The sequence below is a fragment of the Gobius niger genome (assembly GCF_951799975.1).
Source record: "Gobius niger genome assembly, chromosome: 16".
In the NCBI taxonomy this organism is placed as follows: Eukaryota; Metazoa; Chordata; class Actinopteri; order Gobiiformes; family Gobiidae; genus Gobius; species Gobius niger.
In genome coordinates this window covers 16,000,542-16,023,202 of record NC_136867.1, presented here as the reverse complement: position 1 = coordinate 16,023,202, position 22,661 = coordinate 16,000,542, and the positions used below count along the sequence as shown (strand labels likewise).

The window sequence follows — 22,661 nt, the reverse complement described above, 5'->3', positions numbered from 1 at the left end:
CTTTGTACAGTGCCGTGCAAATGAGGCAGCAACTGTAGTTATAATGTATGTAATGATAATGATTACTTTTCATGTGCATCCAGTTCAGTGCACGCACGGGTCCAAGATTATTTCCAGGGATTATGTACCATTTTAAGAAATGGAGTGAAGTAGGCTTAAGAGTTCAAGTGTGCATTTCAAATTTTTGTGACAAATAATAATGCTTTTATATGCTTTAAAATCCGTTCACAATACATGTTTTAAATAGCGAAGACTGAAGTATAAACTGTTCTCACAGACACAACTCCAATGCATTTTGTTTGTAGAGGGCTGAACCACAGGGGTAGAATGTTTTATATGTTTGTTGTTTGCCGAGGAAAATGTATTGCCTAAATCAGTGCCTCTCTCATTGATGGAGACATAGGTGACCTCAACGCCCTTTTGCAACTTAAGTAACTAGTGAATTTTGGTGGGAAAGCCATTTGAGTAGTTAAAGAAGACATTCCAAGTAAAACAATTAATGGATTCCAAATGCCATTCCCTCATTATAATTAAAACAATCTATCCTGAAGACCTGCTGTTAGTTTTTGGGGGTCCTAAACCGCAGGTTGGGAATCATTGACCTAGGCATAGCTTATGTTATGTTTTCTTATTAAGTAGCTTATCACACAGAGGATGATATAACAGAGTCCTTGCAGCTGTATTCAAATGCATGTATGTGCAGTTGCAGAAATACCAGTACCGTCACACCTAGATGAGAAGTGAAATGTGTTACATATAGCTTACAAGTTCAAACTCATTTGGTGACCCCACAAGTACCTCAGTTCATATTTTCCAGGTCATAGCCTAAAGCGCTATCACTTATTAATACTACATTAATATCTATAATCATTTACAACAATTTGTCACCCTCATCTGTTGATATTTGATATTTTCCTCGGACTTTGAGCTGTCTGACCTGTACCATTATTACGCATATTAAAAGTGACACGCTTACATAATGCATGTCAAAACATGATTTCATTTGACGCTGTTGGACCTGTAAAATGCTTTGGTCAAATGGATATTTGTGAGGACCTGCACGAACCATCTAGATTGAAATGTCATCTACTCAAACAATCCGGACCCGGCGACGATATTTGAAAATCTCGACTTTACCGGTAATTACTGACCGATGAGTGTTATAATTGATTGCACCAATCCTTCAACTACTGTATATACACAGCCTGACCAAAAAATAAGTCACCGCAAAAAAAAGGACTGAATTGATTAGCTTTGATTACAGCACACATTCACTTTAGCATTATTTCATTAAACTTCTTCAATGCCAAAAGATCCAGAGCTGTATTCATGTTCACCCAGATCTTGCATTGATGATGGGAGAGTGAGACCACTGCACAAAGCCTTGTCCAGCACATCCCAAAGATTCTCAGTGGGGTTAAGACCTGGACTTTGTGGCCCATCCATGAGTGAAAATTCTGTCTCATTCTCCCTGAACCACTTCTTCCACAATGTGAGCCCAATAGATTATGCTACTGTCATGTGTTGATGAAAGCTGGTCATTCAAGATGGTCAGGTGATGTTCTTCTTTGGGTACATAGTGTTGCTGAATGAACAGTTTGTTAAATCCAGATACAACAATAATATAATAACTATACATAGCTCTACACTAAATGGTACAACTGGTTACATGTAATTTCTCCCTATTCCTTTACTGTGCATATTGCAAAAAGATACCAAATTGTGGCAAGCAACTTATACAAAGCGCCATTGAGTCTATTCGCTCTTTGGTATGGATGAATCTGGTGTCCATAGAGAGGGGCTCCGGTGTTCCCACACATAGTGCACCCTCAATGAACCGTGGTCAAACAGTTATGTGCTGTTTTCTTCTAACGGTCGCAGTCCTGTCATTCTCTCTGCAGCTTTGTCCTCCTGGGTCCCGTACCACTGCAACGTGCAAAAAATTCCACTCATTATCACGCACTCTGGAATTCCACCAGTTTTCTCTGTTTATTTTTCCAGGATTTTCCATTTTACAGCAGCCATACGGCCATCTGTTTTTGTCATTCACTTCACAGTGTGTTTTAAGGGCTGGGCGCTTAAACAACAGTGAAATGGTTAAATCAGTGCTTTTCAATCTTAAAGCATTCAATGGTATATCTACGATTTCACATTTTTGGTTTAAAGAGGCCTTGTGACAATGAAGTAGCCTTGTACCTTGCACCTGCCCACAGAAGACAAGTTACTTCATAGCTTCAAAATCTAAATTGTTGCAATATCACCATCTAGTGGACTATGCGATTGTTGAGTGTAAGAAAACAAAACAATTTTGATAGATTTCAAAATAAGCTCATACCGTAATTATGGCCAAAGTTTGTATTTTTGTTGCTTGACTAACTTGCCTTTGGCTTAAGACTGTTTATGTAGAAGGTTTTCACGGAGCCAGTTTGTGTAGACCAGCATGGAATGCTAAATGTATAATTCTGTTTTTAATATGAAAAGCAGTGGCTATTGCAGGGGTTGTAATGTACTCAATAAAATAAACAATGCTCGGTTCTGATTTATTAAATGTACAATATACAAAACAATGCTTTTCTATTAGTAAATGTAACAATATTTACACATTTATCACTGCTTATCTTGACTGCTGGGGTAAAACCCATCACCTCACCCATGTACAGTTTCTATTTCACCAGTTAATGATATGGGTCTATTTTGTCCGTGCCAAATTTTCATTTATCAAGCAAATTCTTGCTCTGACCAGGTCCTATCGACGCAATAGGAATTCCTATTGATGACAACACGGATTGGTCATAGTTAGAATTGTACCAATTTGACATTATTACATTACTACTCTCAGTCAAGATTACATTTCACTGTTGATTTCATTTGACATTATAACTACAAATTGTTTAGTGAGAAAATCCTTGCCTTTATTAGGCCTGTTCTAGACTGCCTGGCCTGTTCTATGGTAAATGGACTCAACTTATATAGCACTTTTCTACCTTCATCAGGCCCAAAGCGCTTTACAGCAAGGAACCAGTCATCCATTCACTCTCTCAGGCATACACCAGTGTACGCAGACACTGGACGCAAGGTGTCTTCTTCCCACTTCCTTTCAGGCAGAATCAGATCGTCATGTTTACATACTGTATATTCCTTTCTGCGCTATATGACTGAAATAAATGTGTCTACCTTGTACTTTTCTGTGCTATTGCCTGAAATAAATGAAGAAAATAAAGACCCACTCTGCCAACTGCACCACTGTGGTCTACGACAGTGGTTTACACTTTCTTCAGAAAACATAATTTACATTTTTACATTATCTACTAAGTATAGTGTGGTTATAAAAGCAGAGGGTACAACTCTGACGCAAAATGAGAAAGGTTTATTTATGGCTGGATGACACTCTTCTCAGTGGACTAAGAAATACAGGGAGGTACTACATCCTCTTTAGTCCTACTTCAGGGAGAAGACCGTGGAGTCTCGATCAGTGACAGGTCCAGCTGACTAAAGGACAGCTTCAGTCACCAGGCTGTCAGGAAGCTGAGCTCTCCCTTCTCTCCCTATGCTGCCCCCTATATAAATATGTATTTGATATTGCTTTGTAGATAGTGTTAACAATTGTCAATTTGCACCATGGGTTGGACTCTTTGCATGTGTTTTACGTGTGATAGAAGTGACAATAGAACTAATTGAAAGTAAATGACATTATACATTGATTGAGTGTCCTTCTAAGATCACTGCAGAACTGAGTCTCTTACAGTTTAACTTGTACTTTGATGAAAATGATCATATTCTCCAGAACCGTGAACAAACTAAGAGCTTCTACTTGTGCTCTGAGGGCCTGTCATCCTCCTCCTCCACCTGTGTCTCGGGGTTGTCTCCCGCTCCGCTGGCTGTCTCCTCCTCTGTCTTCTTTCCTCGAAAAATCTTGTTCTTTAGGTAGTTGTTGAGCCGCTCCACTATGTCAATGGAGTGGTTTATGACTTGAGCGAGCCAGGCCAGGCCAAAGAAGATCCAACAGGCTGTCAGGATGCTGTACCAGTCCGGGTAGTAAATGTCTGGATTACTGTCTAGGAAACAAAACAAAAAAAAGTAATTCACTTAAATAAAGCAGTCGAGAATAAAATATTCAAGCCCATGGTAGAAAAGAATTATACAAGCCACAAAATCTCCAAAGCCAATGGTGCTGAGTGAGATGAAGCAGTAGTAGAGTGCCTCTGAGTACGTCCAACCTTCTTGTGTTTGGAAAACGAGCATTGGCACCACAAAAAACAGGACCATCCCTGTGAGGTATGATATGAGGTGGACAAAGAAGCGCATCCAAATCTAAAAATATGCCATAACACACACAGAAGTGTTAGTGTAGAGCTCTATCATGTACTGTCCCTTTCAGAATATCATCACCTTTTTGCCAATTTTTTTGCTCTCGAGGAAGTCCGAGATGTTCCTTTCGAAAGCGAGCATGTACTTGCCGACACGGTTGAGCACTACAATGTTGAGGGGGATACCAAACAGTGCAAAAAATACACAGAAGATCTGCCCGCCAGTGGACTGGGGACTGATGTTTCCATAGCCTGCAGAACATTTAAAAGTAAAAATGAGCCTGGTTCCACCACTGACTTTCATTGCCCTTAACAAATCATCAGTACATTTGTTACTTCGAGATGTACACAATTAACACAGTAATTGTCATTGTTATATTTTTGCTAACATTTTTTCTAAATATTGACATTTTTCCTGGCACTCTGAAAGCACACCTATGGTGGTGACGACAGTAGCAGCAAACACAGCTGAGCTGGTGAACTTCCAGAATCCATCTGTGGTGTGGTTATTCTGCAAAGTGAGACCTGCTTTTGAAGCGTCTTGAATGACCTGTAGAAAAGCAAAAAAATAAATAAACTGTTGCGCCAAGTGCTGCTTTTTTGTACATTTCTAAGGGTGTGTTCTTGACATGCTTTGACTGACTTGCCTAAGCAATGCAAATTGTTGGATTTTGTTTTCCAACTTGTCCACTTCTCTGGGCACAAATAGATTAGCACAGTTTAGATGTTCTTTTGTTGGTAGACAAATGTTTTGGCGTTGACTGTCACTATTATTTTGAATTATATTGTTTATATAGATTGGTCAATGCAAGGCAAAGCAGTGCGACAAGAGAAAAGATGCTGGAAGCTGGGATTTGCATGGAGCATATTTTCCCTTTTCGTACTTACTTACCTGTGAAAACAAACACAAGCTGAACTAAATATATGGATAAGGTGCCATTAACGTTAATATTCGAAAAGACTGTAAAATGACCTTTATTTTTTGGATGTGTCTTTTGATCCATTTAAAGTGTTAAAGCACCCATGAATAATGTGGTAAGGTATGTCAAAGATAGTAAACTCTATTATGGTCTGAATTCAAATTTGTGGTCTGATACTAAATCCCACTGGAACTACCACACATATGCATATAGCGCTCCTGACACAGGTGATTGATTGTCAATGCCTTGTTATATCTGTATGTTTGATATGCATCATAAAAACAATAAAAAAAACAGAATGTGACAGTATTTTTGTTATTTTATTTGAGAGGCAAAGATTCTGGTCCACAAAATTAGCAGATTTGTCACAGCAAAAAACACAAAGGTTGAGCAAACTCAGAAATTCTATGTTTAATCAATTTTTTTTTTTTTAACTGTTCATCACAAGGTAAGAGCATTTCTAGTGTCACAGTTGTGCCTTACCGTTGCGACTTCATAGAGGCTCTCAGGATTTAGACAGGTGTACTTGTGAAGCAGGGAATCTCTTTGTTTAATCATATGTATGAAGTCCCTTTTTCCGAGGGGACCTTCCAGCTGCCAGAAAATCACTCCACCAATCAAAACGTAGGCCACATAGACAGCTCCAAGCAAGAGGATGGAGGGCACACGGGCCAGGTTGAACAATTCCTTAAATTCCATATTTCTCTTTTGAAAACCTGGAACATTTAAGTAGAAGAAGATGGTACTTTTTTGTGCCTTCTTGGGCGTCTTGTCCTCCCATTAAACAGAGGCAAATGAACCTCCAGCACCTGAGCTACTGTTTGAATCACTACTTTAGCCTGACATGCAAATCTACAGCGAGGCACTTTCAAAGGCTGGGCCACAGGTCAAACCTATTTTTAAAGCAATGGAAAAGCAATTACAAATTATGGTCCAATACAATTGGACCATAATTTGCTTTTCCATTTTTAAAGCAATGGAAAAGCAATTACAAATTATGGTCCAATACAATTATTTCCATGACTTTTCTCAACATTTATTTTGATTTCTTTGGAGTAAGCACTACTAAACATTTTGTAAAGCATTGAAAAGGGTGAACACATCAGGCAATGCATTTTTTGTCTGGATAAATATGTGTGCATTTTGTTTTTACAAATAGCCTACTAACTGGCTTATGTATATTATAAACAAAATTTTTTTTTATATCCACAATCCCCTCAAAAATCTAAAATGTCAATCAGACAAACCCATAAATTTGAACGTGGCTCTTTCCACTATATAATTATCAATTTAGGCCAACACATAGGAAAATATTTTGACTATGTTTTGTCTGTTCTATTACATCAATACTAAAACATGAATCAGAGTTTTTACTTAAAAGCAAAAATACTCTTAGTTGAGTAAATATTCTGGCTACTGTACCCACCCCTCACTTCTGGCTACTGCATGTCTAGTTACCAGTGACCACATGACATTTTGTTGCCATAGACTCGTCCGCTCAGATGGATCTTATTGGCCTCCAGCTGGCCCTGTGTGTCCCGGTGTTTCACCCCCCGACTCACCATCTTGATTAATGTGTTTGTTTTAGATACCTCTTTGTGCTCAATTCAGTGACAGCTCACGTCCAGCACAAACAACAGTGACCAAAGGAAAGGTAGATTTAACACAATACAACAGGCACAAACTCAAAACAAATGAGAAAATACTAAGAACAGAGGTAGGTTATTGGGCACATTTTCTCCTTTGCAGTTTATTTCCATCAGACTTAAAAATAACTCTTACTATTTTGCCTATTCTCAAAATGCCCTCCCTTGCTTTCCTTCAGGGTCATTTACCTCTCTATAAGCAGTTTGCATGTTCATCCCACGTCTCCAGTTTCTTCCATCAACCAAGGGCAGACACAACGTAACACACAAAGTTAGGTACTCATTTGAACAGGATAAAATTGGATGTGTAATAAAAATGTAGATAGTGTGTTGCCATAGTAATCAATGGGAACTAATGTCAAGCCATGGCGGCCATGTAGTGATTGTTTATTCTACTGAACATAAACTACACTTACTATTGTCATTTATTTCAACTGAGTTTGATATTTAGACTTTTATATATTTGTATGATTATAATGATATTTATTTACTTTTATATATGTATTGTATGTATGTACAGGTGAAACTTGGAAAATTAGAATATCATTCAAAAGTTCATTTATTTCTGTAATTCAACTTAAAATGTGAAACTGATGACTCACATGCAAAGTGACATATGTCAAGCCTTCATTTGTTATCATTTTGATTATGGCTTACTGTCCATTTTCTAAATATTCAAATTTTATCAGATTTTTAATTTGGGTTTTTTACAAGCTGAGCCATAATAATCAAAATTATAACAAATAAAGGCTATATGTATCTCACTTTGCATGTAATAAATCAGTTTCACAGTTTTGAGTTGAATAACAGAAATTAATGCACTTCTTAATGATGTTCTAATTTTCCGAGTTTCACCTGTATGTTCGTAGCCATAGTGTTGACACACAAAGAAACCCTAAATCTGTGTAAAATAAGGACTATTGCAGTGTTTTTGGGGCTCAATATTCGTGTGCTTTCAGTAATATTACGCCCTAATCCTAACAAATACAAAGTGACCACTGTATCTTTGCACTTTCAATTAGAATTTGACTAATCCGACAGTCACAAGATGGCTGCCACATTTGCCATGGTAACGGTTGCTACTTCCTATGTAGAGTTACATGATAAATAGATTTCTTTAGTTGTAGTGAGTTATTCGTAAGTGTGAACCTGCGCACACATAAACAGCAAAGCAAATATGTTACAAATGACAACAAAGAACAAACATTATAACAACCCCGTCTATACACTACGCGTCACTTCTGGATATGTCCTCCAGTTTAGTCGATGATACCTCGTCTTCTTCCTGTTGTCTCTTGAAACCTGGATGCGTGAGGGCGACGAAATACTCCATTATTCTGGCCCCCATGTTGAAAACTAGAGCGAGCCACGCCAGAGCCAAAATGATCCATATCCCGGCCAGGCTGCGGTACAGAGAGATGTACTCCTTGTCTGGGTCGGTCCCTAAAAAGTAATATTAAATGAATTCTCTGGAGTAGAATCGAGGAAAGACCTTTTGGGCCAATATTGTCTGTCAGATGAAGTTTTCCCCCCTTATACTCACCCACAACATAATCTCCAAATCCAATGGTGCTGAGGGTGATGAAGGCAAAGTAGAATCCCTCTCCAAACGTCCAGCCTTCCACATAGCTGAACATGAGCGGCGGGATGACCAGAAACAGCAGACTGCCCGTGAGCACAAACGAAATCACCGTCAGGACCTCCACTGTCCGCTAGAAAAGAAATCGATTCATTATTTATATTTATTACAAGTGTCATTTGCTGACTGTTGAGATGCCTTTACCTTGTGTGGGACGACTGAGACCATCCCCTTCTCCATTCGTCCCAGATGGACGATAAGGCACTTGCCCAGCTCTTTCAGGAAGGTCAGGTTCAGTGGGATCCCAAATAGGGCGTAAAAAACACAGAACACCTGGCCAAACACTGTGCTGGGGGACAGGTTCCCAAAGCCTATAAGAATGAGCATAATATTGTGATGTTAATAATTACAGACAATAGAATGTTTGAAAACTTCTCCAGTAAAAAGAAGAGAATAGAACATTTTAGAACATATCGAAACTTCTTTGGTCACATTTGTTGAAGGCGCTATCAAATGTATAGCAATGAACTCACCAATAGTCGTGACTACTGTTCCCGCAAAGAAGAAAGAACTGCTGTAGTCCCAGTTACTTGGGTTTGTCGAGTTTCCTGAGGGATTCACTCCCTTTTCCCAGGCGTCCAAGATCACCTACAACAACACATGCAATTCAACGCTATGCCAATACACTCTTACACCGAAAACAGCTTTACGGTCTGGACAAATGGCTGAATGTAACTCCACTCTGAAGTAGTATAATCAAGATTTTTCTGTTGGTGTAAACACTCATTAACTTTTTAACCAAATTGAACCAAACTAGTTATTTGACAGAAGAAATGATCTAATCTTAGCACTTAGAATACAGGGTTTATACAGGCAGAAGCAAGTCACATTTAATGCTTTTCAAAGCAATTTTGAATGCCCGAATACTATATTTGTATGCCACAAACGCAGAAAAAAACGGCGCATATTTCATTTGTTAGGATTTGAACAACTTTTCATCAAACATTTTGGTATTTTCAATGAATTTATGCAGTAAAAATTGTTGAGCGATGTCACAATTTTCCCTATAAATGTAGATTGAATGTAATTTAATCCAATTTAATGCTTTTTAATGACATTGTCTTGATTTTGGCACAATTAATTAAACGACTTTTAATGCTTTTTTATGCCCCCGGAAAACCAGGAATCTATAGAGGCATACAGAGGTGTGCTTTACCCAAGCACACAAGATCATATGTTTCTACAAAACCATCATCTTTTGGATAAGGATTTGTTGGATCTCTTTAGTTCCGCCTTTAGAAACTAAATGTTCCTGCCATTCAAATATGACCAATTATACCTGGACAAACTGCTCTAAAGCCGGCCCATCTAGACAGGTGTAATTTGCTAAGAAGTGTAACTTCTCCAGCTGGAAGTGGTTGCGGTTGTTGCTCTCCGCTTCTCGCTCCAGGATTTGGAAAATGGCAGCGCCCACAAGCAGGTAGGTGAAGTAGGCCACGGCCAGGAGCGCTGTCCAGCTGACTTTGAGCTGAGCCAACTGCAGCGTCGCCATGAACTATCCAGATACTGACACTGCTGCCCGAAAACACCTTTTGCAGAGAGTCACTTCTTCATAAAGGAATGACCAAAAGTCTTGCATTCAAAAGGCATGTCCTTCATCATAAATTGCTAAAAATATAAAAAACAAAGTAAAGATTTCCAAGTTATAAAACAGCTTCAACAACTGGTGATGACTCTAAGTGTGCATCTCTCCAAAGACGCAGCATCTGAATCCTTTGCTCTGGCTCTGATTGGTGCTGGGGACATAGATGCCAGGTGATGATTTATGGGTTCCCATGGTAACTGGTGAAACAGGTCCCCTCCATTAGTGGGACATCTGGACACACACACCCACACTTTTCTTACAGTTTCCACAAACAAGGAAGCACCAGCAGCATCTTGTCAGCAGAACAGAAGTTAATGTTTGACTCAGCGTCTGCTCGTGTGTTCAGAAAGCACTATGGTAAGAGCGAACACACAAAGACTTAATGAGTCTTGTTTATATGGCATGTTTTTCTTTTTTTTTTTGAGTTTGGAAATTGACCTGCTATAGCTATTTGCCCTGATGTACAATAGATAAATACTTCTGGTCAGGTGGAAAGGAAGCTGATGTGTACAGAATCCTTCTCTAAGGTAATAAACCAAAGAGTTACTAAAGGTTTTACGAGGTACTGTAATGGAGTGGCATTTCTTCAAGGCTGGACATTCTTCCATAAGCCCAATGTATTATTACCAAGAACAAAATGAATGGGTGTCATTTTGAAAGAATGCTTTAGTTAGGGCCTTTTTCCTCATCATGTTGATCAGATATAACATTTAGCCCATTAAGGAGCCCCTGTGGAATATAGGAACGTGTGTGAATTACCATTTGGGGAGCTTTGTAAACTGTAGCTTATTTATTGTATTGGAACCTTCACTCTCTCTATGTAGTCAAAGGCAGCTTTATGGTCATTTTCACCTTTATGTAGTATATGTGTGTAGGACTGTAGGAGAGATCAGGCCTTTGCTCTGCCCGATCCCGTCACACCTCGTAAGCTAAGCAGGGAAGGGCCTGGTTGGTACTTGGATGGGAGACTATTTGGGGTCACTAGGAAGCCTGGGTGAATGTAGTGTGTGAGTGAGTGGTTGGAGGGGCCGATGGTGCAGACTGGTTGCCTCGCTTCCGTCAGTCTACCCCAGGGCAGCTGTGGCTACAATAGTAGCTTACCACCACTGAGTATGCTGTGAATGAATGCACAAAATCATAAAGGGACTTTGAGCGTCTGGAAAACCGCTATATAAGACTAATGCAATATTATTATTGTTATCAGTGTCCACAATTTGTGAATGCAGAGGAAGGGCAGGGAAAGGGGAGAGTTCAGCCTCCAATTGAATCTGTTTATTTAGTAAGAATCCATGGTAGAAAAAGTTCTTCATATTATCTGTATTTGCCGATACTGATATTCACTATACTATAGAGACTCGCGATGAGACTAGCAACTTCAGGGAAACCCCTCCCAAGCAGATCTACATACTGTATCTAGCCTGCTGCTAAATAAACTTAAGTTGAACTAGCGTCTTGAGGTGAGAGGTGAAAGGTTCTCAACATGTAATATAAATGTATGTGTATAATGTGTATATGTGCCTGTATGTTTGTAAAATGAATGTTTAAACAGTGCCAAAATATGATCTAACCTGTTTAGGGAACGTCGTACTCAAGGCTTCTCTGGCCAGATGCAAATTCTTGAGATGCTTGTAAAGTGTCAGCCAAATCGACGCAGCCATGCAAAACAGCTGCAGTCAGTTTGGGAAGGTGCACAACAATGGTACCATAGTGAAGGGGACCTGACGTCTCATGCAAAGACTCAGGAGGGTTAAAAGGATTTCAAAAGAGAGATGTGGTTACTGCTGGAGGAAAAGCTAGCGCTAGTGTTGTAAAAACATATATTTACAGTGAGAAATTCAATGTGATTATGAGTGAACAAATTACTTAGATTATGAGCAGCATGAACAGCACATACATTAAACAAAATTTGAAATTCCCATATTGCACTTTTATCGGTCGAGGTTTCTCAATACCCAGGAAAAGGAACAAGGTTTTACTACACTAAAAAATTAAAATATCAATCAGAAATCAATATTTATTTTTATTCTCTTGGCAGCAAAGTCAGCTTCAAAAAATCTATATACAAAATTAAATAAATGTTTACAACACCGTTTTACAATAATAGAACGTATAAAATGTATGATTGATTGGACATCTCTAAATAAACCCAGGAGGCAGCTGCTTTCCATGGTTCACGCCCGTCGTCACTCAGTCCCATAGATATCTAAAGACAACATTTGTTCAGATCAAGTCATCCGCATAAAGTTGTGATTTATACGACTTCCCATCATGCCGCTGGCACTACTGCATGGAGGGGAGTGTGTAGTGGTCAAACAAGGAGAAGGACACAGGAAATGGCATGTCTAATATGGCCCCATCATCGAACAAATACTGGGATTTTTATAATATTTACCTGTAGTTCTGTGCTGGCTCTCTCATCATTCATCATGGTTCAAGATTATTTTAAGAATTGTTCTTAAAAAAGAAAAAAGAAAAATCCTTGCAGTCAAACTCATAGTAGTATAAGCAGGTTTTTACAATGCTCCTCCTAAAATGTCCAAATTATACAGAATTTCGAAAAACTGTAGAATTTACCTAGTTAAAAGATACTGACAATAGTTATATCTCTGCTGACACATCTGAGTGAATTATTTGTTAATGTAATTCTTACTCGGCAGTCTGAGTGAAATACTCATTGACCTGGTAATAACAGGGTACACCACAAGAGGTCAGTGTTGTTATTATAATGTGTGATGATGTCATAAAGACCAATTACCTGATTTCTGCAAGAGTCTCTCTCTGGCTTTTACAAAGGCCCTGATGTCAGAATCAGCCTTCTCGTCTCCAGTCAGCGGGATAGAGTAAGGTGTGATGTTGGCTGTGGATTGGTGTCTAATAGTACTGTGAAGAAAGACAACAGTACTGACTTATTATATTTAGGTTGTGTAGTCCAAAAGGTTTTCAACATCATTACACTAAATACTTCAACATCCAACACCACAGCTTTGAGAACGAACTGGTCTGTTGTGTGAAAAAAGCAAACGCTCAACAGTCTATTCCTAAAACAAAAGCATCTGTGTGTTACATATTCTGCTGCAGAGGACCCTATATGTCACGCACTGATTATTTTACTGTTGTGATAAGAGGTGGTTAAGGTAAGTATGTACAGTAAGTTTTGTGATTTCTTTTAAAAGGACTGCGGAGACATTACTTCACAAAGAAATAAAAATGTATGAGCCTGTTCATAAGTGGAGAGGAAACATTGGACAGATGTAAAAATTATATATCCAGCCTTACTCTATGGATTTACAGGAAACATGTTGCATTTACAGTACCACTGTATTGTTGTTACACGCGTTTCCAATGACATCATGGCACCATTTTGAGGACGGAAGTGGAACTACATTGTACTGCAACATTAAATAATACTGCAATGCTACCCAGGATGAAAAACGCACATCTAATTGATTGTAGAATTTGAATGCAATGGGTGATCATTGCTCTTGAAGATAATCAATACACATAATGTTTCTGATTGCGCTGCATACAGAATATAATCTCTATACTTCACAGTTATTTGTTGTTTTTTTCTTTAAATTTTCCCACTCTGATTTCACACAATTGCTGCACACATAAATATTTCGAAATAAAGAACAAAGAAGGGTGGATTTTACAGACATATACCAGAATTTATTTATTTGGCTCCTGTTAATGTCCTAACTACAATCCTGCATACCTTAATTGCGAAGAAGATTTCATGACAGAGATCGTTCTTTGTGCAACTTCACCAACCCAGGCCGGAACAGTGGTCACAGTTGGTCCTCTTGGTATTGGGCTTCCGAATATTATGCAAAAAATTAGTCACATGAGCGACTTTGAAAGGTTAAACACACGCTGGTGTTGACAGACTGACCTGGAATCTTGTCCAGCATAGTTGGTGTATTCCATTTCTTGAGATTGCCCTGCTGAGTAATCTTGAGCTGTACTGAGTGTGATCTCAGATTCACTAGGCAGACAAGTCAGTAGGTGAAGATCACAAAAAGATTTACAGTTTGAATTACTATTCAACCATAAAGACTGAACTCCTGGACATAGACATTTAAAGATCTTTTATGTATTCCCACTGGAGGCTATGACCTTGTCTTAAATGTCTAGGACCGACATGTAACGGAATTGAGCCAGCACAAAGGATGTTACCTGGATGTGGAACTACAAGGAAATGGTTGCCTGGACAACGATGCAGTTTGATGCCTCGCTGTGGCCCCTGATTCCTGGTCAGCATCAAGGGGGAAAAAAGAGCAGAACATATCACATTTGGGACCATTTCAAGACTTGATTCAACCAGTGTATGCAGCTGATTTTAAATAGAGGTCATCATTCAATGTTAGAAATGGAACCTTTGGCAAAATGTCTATAGATTTACATTAGCCAAATGATACAAACAACTCCTTCAACTACCACTACTGGTGAAAACATGTAACACCCTATACTGTGTCTTACATTTTATGTAAACTGCAGGGAGGGAATTGTGGTCTTTTATATTTAAAAATCTCCATTAAATTGTTGAATGTGTAACTAATCCCAGAATACTTGCGGCTTCGACGACACAATCCCAAGCTCTATTCAAGAACAAAAGAGCAATTACAGAGTTACAGTTTGGAAAATCTGCACCAAATCCGCATTGTGGGTCTTGGAGCTTGTTTATATTCTCCCTATCTTGAGTGCGTCATTATTTTTTCCATTCAAAATCAAAGATTAATTATAAACGCTAGTCAAGTCTGGTAGTCAGATGTGGCTGGCTAACATGCATCTGAAACATTCTGGCTTGTTGGAGGTAAAATGTGGACAGCAGATTTGATGGTGTAAGTGACTTGCCTTTGGGCTGCCTCTCAGGATACAGTTTTGCAAGTCACCCCCTCTAGGGCCTATTATTTATGATCCGTCGCAGAGGCACTACAGGTCAAAGTTGCGCCACAAGATTCCCCGGAGACATGCATATTGAAAGACACACCGTACTTGTATGTTCATCTTTGAAATTGACAAAAAGAATCCCTAAATGCATACGCTTGACTAATGCCAGAAACATAAATCGCACTGGCCTGGGCAGAGTGTCAAGTCAAGTTTAGCTGAGTTTTATGTGGTGTTGTCCCACAGATGGATAGGAGGAAGTAGAGGTCGCTCACCTGCACAAGGGACGCCTCCTCACTCCACCATTTCTGGGAGTCCCTCCGTTGTTTGAACTTTGCCCTCTTCAACAACAGCTGCAGGTGCTCAATCTCAGTGTGTAATACCTTAACACGTCCAAGGGTGCTTATGTAACTGACAATACATATTAACAGTAGATTAGTCAAGAGGAATCTGCAGTGTTCAATCAATCTAAGTCTTGTGATGTTAGGGTAAAGATATTTTCCGTTAGATGCATTAATTTATCGGCCTTTTCTTCTCATTATTGCATTATGGATTGTATAGAGGGCCTTGAATCTATTCCTGAGACTTTGGGCCACCATAGACCAGGGGTTGCAATCATTTTAAGATTTAAACATTGAATTTTATCTAATTTTGATTGAAAACTGTATTTCATTAAAATTAAAACAAACATCAAAATATGCTGTCAAAACAAACATAAATAAACCAGGATTGTAATCTTTTGCACCAGAAAATTCACTATAATATTATTATGTTGTAATACAGTATAAAGATGAAAAAAAATACCCACTTTTTTGTTTCCAGTTCTACTTCTCTAAGTAGTTTTTCCTCTTCTGGATCCACCTCATTTTCAAAGTTCACATGATTCTCAACAACACCTACATAGGAAAAACAAAAAGTTAAAAGCCAAATTATGTGGACAGTTCCCTCTCCTGGACACCACTTGCAGAATATCTCTGCAAACAAACTGTAAAAGAGTACATCTACTTCCAAAATACCACATAAAACACCCCATTAGTGACAAATATGTAAGTCAAATTTTGTAAAAAATAAAAAATCCAGATAAAATCCAGAAGTTATTTCCGTACAAAACACAGGCTGTACACTAGACCATGGCTAAACAGAAATAGGCACGCACATCCAAAGGCAGTGAAACCTGGATCCAAAATAAGAATACAGTGATTCAAAGAGGGGCGCTCTGTGAAATCCTCAACTTTAGACTTGACGGAGTAAGTGGGATGGACAGACACCCATGGCGAATGGCGATGCTATGTACAGTATGACAGGGGTCACTAGTCAAGCTTTTTCCTCCAACAGATCGCACAGACTTGAATATTTTCCGGTGGCACATGCTGCTGGTGTTTTGATCACGTTTCTGCACCGGTGCCAGAGCAGGCGGACAGTGTTTAACTCACAGTGGGATAAATAAAGTTTGTAGTTTGTCCTTTAAGAGATGAATGAAGTAGGTTACATGAAATCAGAGGATGTTGCTAATGGTAGGCAGCGGCTTTTGCGCTCTTGCAGCGGCCTCAGTCCACTGGTTACAAGCAACGATGCAGCAGGTGCATGCAAGATACCAGGCTCGCTTGTACCAACACTGTTGTTGCGCCAGGCGGAAGATGACTTTTAATGTGCAAGTGATAATACATAGAAGTCTGGATCTCACAAATTGCAAAGATAAAAATAACTCAAAATAACAAAAACAAGCATTGGGCATCAGAATTGAAGGGACATGTTTGTGTGTTTTGACCACATTTGCCCTTCAAAGCATTTGCAGCTGATCAAATGGTCAGAAAGCAGCAGATGACGGAGGGAACTGGTGGTGTCGCCCACAAGTCGGTCACTGAAGCCGGCTGCACCGTGTTTGAAGTGGCCAGGGCAGCACACATGACAAGAGGTCCCACAAGGCTCTCGCAGTACGCTCTTAATTTGGTGGAAACAAGACGTAAAATGTTTAACTGTAGCTTACCGTGAGCTGCCCACTGCCTTCGCCGCATTTCTATCTGCTTCTTCAACTCATCTGAGAATGAAAGGAGAAGTTACTGTCAACCCTTTCGATTTCTGTGCTTCTGTACAACATGCGTCTACAATGCAATGCATTACACAAGAGGGAGAAGACCTCTGCCAAGACACAAACAGTATGGTGCATTCAATCTCAATCTTCTACTCCAAGGGTAAATAAAACAACGTTCTTTCTTTTGAGCCAGGCATCATGTCTCGCAATAGTAAAATGTAAACTTTTTTTTTAATATGCATGTATATGCAGACCTAGCCCAACAAAAACTCATTGTCAGCTGAAAAAAGTAGAGGTAGGTCCTTTTGGGTCACTGCCTTCCTTGTACAGGGTTAACACATGGACAAATCATTTGTGTGTGTTTTTCTTGTCTTTCTCCTCATTCAAATAGTTAATTGGTCAATTTACCAAATTGACTTACAGACATATTGGTAAATGATCATACTTCATTATGTGAAAAACATGTAAGGACACATTCAGTTAAGAAAATGCAGGGACAGAGTCCAACATGACTCAGGTGTCAGATAGTTGGTCCAGTAAATGGCCGTAATAATTATACTCTCTCTGGGTGCTAGATAAAAGAGGTAGACAAGGAGCTAGCATTACAGTCCCTCAGGTCCTGCACACTTTAGTAATCCAATCCAGGCTCCAAACTAAAAGGTGAGGTTCTACAAGGAAAAATGAGAAATCCAGATGAAGTGTAAAATAAATGGGGTGAAAGAGCCACTTTTTCAATGTGCACCACTGATGGTGCAATAAAACAGCTGTGTTGGATCACTTACTACAGTATATTGCACAGTACAACCGAATGATTAAAACCTTGAAACAGTTCACAAAACTAGATTTTTAGATTTTAGTTGAGTATTCCTGATATACACATTTATTTTTTAAATTGAATAGGTTTTATGTAATGTTTTGTTTATCTTCTTGACACTGTCCAAAATGCTCTAAGGTTACTCAGAAATCTTAGTTAGTCAATTTGAAAAACTATCATTTTTTTCAGTTTCCTCCATCCTACTGCTGCAAAATGATCTAATATCCATTCAGTCATCATTACTCCTGGTAAATGGTTGAGCATTGCATTTAGAAGACCTCAATAAGGGTTCTCTCTTGCAGAGGTCGACGATTCTATCTCAGAATCCACCAATCTGTTCCCTGGGCTGGGTACTAACGCTGTCTTACCTACAATATCTGTGTAAACTGCTCTACACAGTGTGAAGGTGTGAATGATTCCTAGAGTGTTATGAAGGTAGAAAAGTTCCATTAAACACATGCAACCATTGAGGAGGTAATTTATAATGTACAAAAGCAGGTCATATGCATTCACTATCGGCACTCCTAACATTTTAAATTAGGGTTGGAAATTTATCAATGAAATATATATCAAATACCCATCCTGGCCCTTGTGTTAAGTAAAGGTAGTGTCATAGTGGTGGGGGAACTATATTGTTATCACAGACGTCAGATGAAATGCACACCAGCTCTGAGTGTCAGCCATATGAATCATTTTAAAAGCATATACAGTCTACCTCAAGCGCCTCAGAAAGCAGCTCATCTTTCAGAGCCCTTTACATTAGCAAACCACTTTGCGGAGAACCAGTAGACGGGCCAGACACCAACAGATGAAGTGAAACGTTACAAATGACACACAAAGACATGTGGTGCCCTCGATGACAGTGTTTTTTCCTAATAGTTACTCACTTAAAATTAAGAATGCCGTTTTTAGTTGCCATTGATAGCTGGAGTAAAATTTAAATGAACAGCGACGCCCTGCGGTTTACATTGTGGTCAGAGAGAGTCTCCTCTAACAGAGAATGGCCTCTCAAATGTGAGGTGACTAACTGATGCATCGGCTCAATCTTCCACAAAAGTTATATCATAGTTGATTACTATGATATATACAGTTATGTACAACAGGCACAATAGGCGAATCCTCCAGCCAGATGATTCTGACCTTTGGCCTGGCTCGACATCTGAAGATGGAATGTAAAAGTGACCAGTATGACTGTATGAGCTCTTATGGAAGACAGTGTTTGTTAGATACTTCATTATTGATAGAGGCCACTTTTCATAAAAGTCTGGCATTTGCAGTTATTAGAGGCTCTTTGCTGCTTTTGGCCTCAGCCCGGTTGCATACTATAGCGGACATTAGCTGATACTCTCAACAGCACTCAACTGTTAACCTGAAAGTTTGTTTGTTCTCTGTACTGGTCCTTTAAAAGCGGGTAACTTTGTTTTCTTGTCCAAAACAATTCACCCTCCTATGTCATTAATGTGAAAACATTAAAACAAAAAACAAAAATTATCATCTGGTGCTGATTGTTAGTATATCATATTTTAGAATAGCACTGGAAACAAGATCTGCAATATTTATAATTTTTAGACACCCACTACAGGTCAACATATTTGACCTATTTGACAAAAAAAAAAACATAAATAAGTCGCTCGATTACCGCTTTTTAAATCTTCAGTGGTACAGGAGTAGCAGATACTGGTACATGCATCTAGAGTGCCCTCTAGCGGCTGTCAGTGTGAAAATAGCAAACATGTGATATTATATATTTTGATATATAAGTCGCACCTGAGAATAAGCTGCACCCCCAGCCAAACTATGAATAAGTGTGACTTATAGTCCGGAAAATATGGTACTAAATACCACAAGATCAAGTTCAAATCAGGACTAAACTTTGTCTTTTATCTCTGATCAAATCAAATAAAGTTTAAAATTGCAGAAACTTTATATATACCGATACCACAGTTTGAGAACCATTGCACAACAGCATTCAAACGAAGCCTCAATTACTGCATATTAGTCAGATAACAATTATGAACAAACATATGAGTATATGAAAATATAACTATATTAACTATAACTCTATAAAGCTCATATAAAGTTAAGTTAAGTTATACTTTATTAATCTCTGTAGAGAAATTTGTTCTCTGTATTTGACCCATTCTCAATGTCACTGGGGCGACCTGTAGAAGCAGTGAGCTGCCAGCATGGGCTGGCGTTCGGGGACCCGTCTCCATGATGTGGAGCCAGGCTAATGGTCAGAAACACATGGCTGGAGGATTAACCTATTGCACGTGTTTTTACCACTAACCTCCGCAGACACAGGGAGAACATGCAAACTCCACACAGAAAGGCCCCATCCGGGTGGGAATCAAACCCGGGACCGTCGAACTGTGTGTCACAAGCGCTAACCGCTGCGCCACCGTGCCGCCCAAAACAAAAAAATATTGAACTATATTGATACTTCAAGACCAAAAGCAGATTCTCTAAAAAGAGAAAATACGAGCAAATAATAATATGACGGCAAATCCATCCATATCCATACATGAAGGAGTTGATCTGATGTAATGAAGAGGAAAAGCCACAAGGGAATGATTGACAGGCAAACATTCAGTGACAAAAGTCAATGCCTCAGTTGGTTAACCTATAGTATCTTGGAAAGAACAAGTAGAGATTTGAAGAATCGACTGAAATATACATTACAATAATATTTTGCTAATCAAGAGATTTCTGACACATTTTCCTGTCAGTATCAAGCAAGAGCAATGAAATAAAATGTGTATGGGCCACACAAGAGTCAACACCGCAACTTTCCAAATAACACTGGGTTTCCCCCAACTGAGAGAGACGTGTCATTGTCCTACAGAAACAGTATCATGCTACAGCCTCAGTAAATATTGGGCGTTTTTTGTGGCCTGGAGGCTAAACATAATATGCCACATCAGTACCACAAAGGGATCAATGCCCCGCTCGTCATTATCTGAATGGATGATAATTCAAAAACATGATGGTTTTCGCACAAAGAGTGGTGGATTCCAGGCACAGAGGGTCATGGCTATATTTCAACAGAAGATTAGCTGACTGTGTTCATTGGAATAAAACTCCACTGCTCTTAGATACAGCAAATTTGTTGCTAAGGAAATTGTAGAAACAAAAATAAAAAGACAAAGGGGACTCATTAATTTTACAGATTTTGTTTGCCCACAGAAAGAATAATGTTGACAAGCTGTTAGTTTTTCTGGCTTATTACATGTGTGATTTGGACTGGTTAAAGTATCTATTATAGAAAACGCTATCTCAATGGCCGCCGCCTGGGCGCCGCCATGTTTATTTCCCATACCGACTTTGAAGCTAAGCAGGGAAGTGCCTGGTTAGAACTGGGATGGGAGACCGTTCCTCGGATGCTAAGCAGGGAAGTGCCTGGTTAGGACTGGGATGGGAGACCGTTTGGGAACACCAGGAAGCCTGGCGACAGTACTGAGTGTGTGCGTGGTTGGTGGTGCTGCTGTCCGAGGACAACCCGCTGTCACAAAAACGCGAGTGCACGAGATCTGACTGCCGTGCGTGTGCGCGCATCCAGACAGGGCGATGTGTGTGTGCGCGCGCGTGTGTGTGTTCGTGTGTGTGTGTGTATGTATGTGTGCGCGTGCATCCAAACAGGGCGATGTGTGTTCCCCGAGTTTAGCGAAAATATTGTCGTAGTTTATAAGAAAGGAGCACGGGTGCATCAAACACTCCTATTGCAGTTTGTTTGAAATTGTTTTTTGCCTTCATTCTTTTACTCATTTGTAGTGGCCATAGTTTTTGGAATGGGTTGGGAACCACTGGTCTACAGCTGAACTGTGTGACAGGTTGGACATTTCTTTGTCATCACTCAGCATCTCAGAATATCAAATGTGGAGACTAGCGAGGCCCGGCCGAAGGCCGGGTCTCAGCTAGTCTATTATAGAAAACGCTAACTCAATGGCCGCCGCCTGGGCGCCGCCATGTTTATTTCCCATACCGACTTTGAAGCTAAGCAGGAAAGTGCCTGGTTAGAACTGGGATGGGAGACCGTTCCTCGAATGCTAAGCAGGGAAGGGCCTGGTTAGGACTGGGATGGGAGACCGTTTGGGAACACCAGGAAGCCTGGCGACAGTACTGCGTGTGTGCGTGGTTGGTGTTATTACATCCGCGGCCGGCCCCCACGTGACGAGTCCCACCGGCCTCGTGCATTGCCCACGGGTCCTTATGGACCGCGGTGCTGCTGTCCGAGGACAACCCGCTGTCACAAAAACGCGAGTGCACGAGATCTGACTGCCGTGCGTGTGCGCGCGTACAAACAGGGCGATGTGTGTGGGCGCGCATGTGTGTGTGTTCGTGCGTGTGTGTATGTCTGTGTGCGCGTGCGCATCCCAACAGGGCGCTGTGTGCGCGTGTGTGCGTTCGTCTGTATGTGTGCGCGTGTGTGTGTGTGTTCGTGCGTGTGTGTATGTATGTGTGCGTGTGTGTGCGTGTGTGTATGTGTGTGCGTGTGCGCCCCAAACCTGCTCAAACACGAGCCTCTAATCACACGCGCTGCTCCGACTGATTTATCCTCCGTGTGCGTAAAAGCGACAATGACACTACAACTTAACGAGCGCATGGCCTGCACTGCTTAGTTTTTTTTCTTTTTATCTTTTTTTTACTTTGCTGCTGGACCATTTGCTTTCTATTTTGCTTTCACGTATTGAGCCCAGAGGTACATTTCATTCTAAAGCAGCTTGGAAAGCATTGCCAATTTTATTGTACGGTTATAAATACTGTCTAACAACGATCATTAGGCCATTTCATTTCAAAACCTACTCACTTTTTTTTGGATTGTGCACTACCG

General features: G+C 39.9%; 3 protein-coding genes across 3 annotated transcripts in view; all 3 read right to left on the bottom strand.

Moving 5' to 3' along the window:
• Positions 1–3,807: 3,807 nt before the first annotated feature.
• LOC306976364 (potassium channel subfamily K member 17-like) lies at positions 3,808–6,088 on the bottom strand (the record flags this gene model as incomplete). Its single annotated transcript, XM_079574283.1, has 6 exons — positions 5,673–6,088; positions 4,951–5,002; positions 4,743–4,857; positions 4,390–4,559; positions 4,143–4,311; positions 3,808–4,055 (listed from the first exon to the last, which is right to left on the bottom strand). Exons 1-6 carry the CDS (start codon positions 5,924–5,926, stop codon positions 3,808–3,810), a joined length of 1,008 nt encoding a protein of 335 aa, XP_079430409.1. The 5' UTR covers positions 5,927–6,088.
• A 1,902-nt stretch (positions 6,089–7,990) lies between these two features.
• On the bottom strand, positions 7,991–10,004 carry LOC306976363 (potassium channel, subfamily K, member 16-like; the record flags this gene model as incomplete). The annotated part of the gene is made up of 6 exons (XM_079574282.1): positions 7,991–8,022; positions 8,113–8,316; positions 8,417–8,585; positions 8,657–8,823; positions 8,986–9,100; positions 9,792–10,004. The coding sequence occupies 6 exons, from the start codon at positions 10,002–10,004 to the stop codon at positions 7,991–7,993; spliced, it is 900 nt and encodes a 299-aa protein (XP_079430408.1).
• A 2,764-nt stretch (positions 10,005–12,768) lies between these two features.
• kif6 (kinesin family member 6) overlaps positions 12,769–22,661 on the bottom strand; it is a gene marked incomplete at its 3' end in the record, with an annotated part of 31,852 nt that continues 21,959 nt past the window's right edge. The window contains exons 16-23 of the mRNA XM_079574281.1: positions 16,972–17,022; positions 15,793–15,880; positions 15,260–15,395; positions 14,274–14,347; positions 13,990–14,082; positions 13,813–13,899; positions 12,853–12,977; positions 12,769–12,776 (exon numbers count right to left, since the gene is read on the bottom strand). Of these exons, the coding sequence (XP_079430407.1) occupies positions 12,769–12,776; positions 12,853–12,977; positions 13,813–13,899; positions 13,990–14,082; positions 14,274–14,347; positions 15,260–15,395; positions 15,793–15,880; positions 16,972–17,022 (662 nt within the window). The remainder of the gene's footprint in view (positions 12,777–12,852; positions 12,978–13,812; positions 13,900–13,989; positions 14,083–14,273; positions 14,348–15,259; positions 15,396–15,792; positions 15,881–16,971; positions 17,023–22,661) is intronic.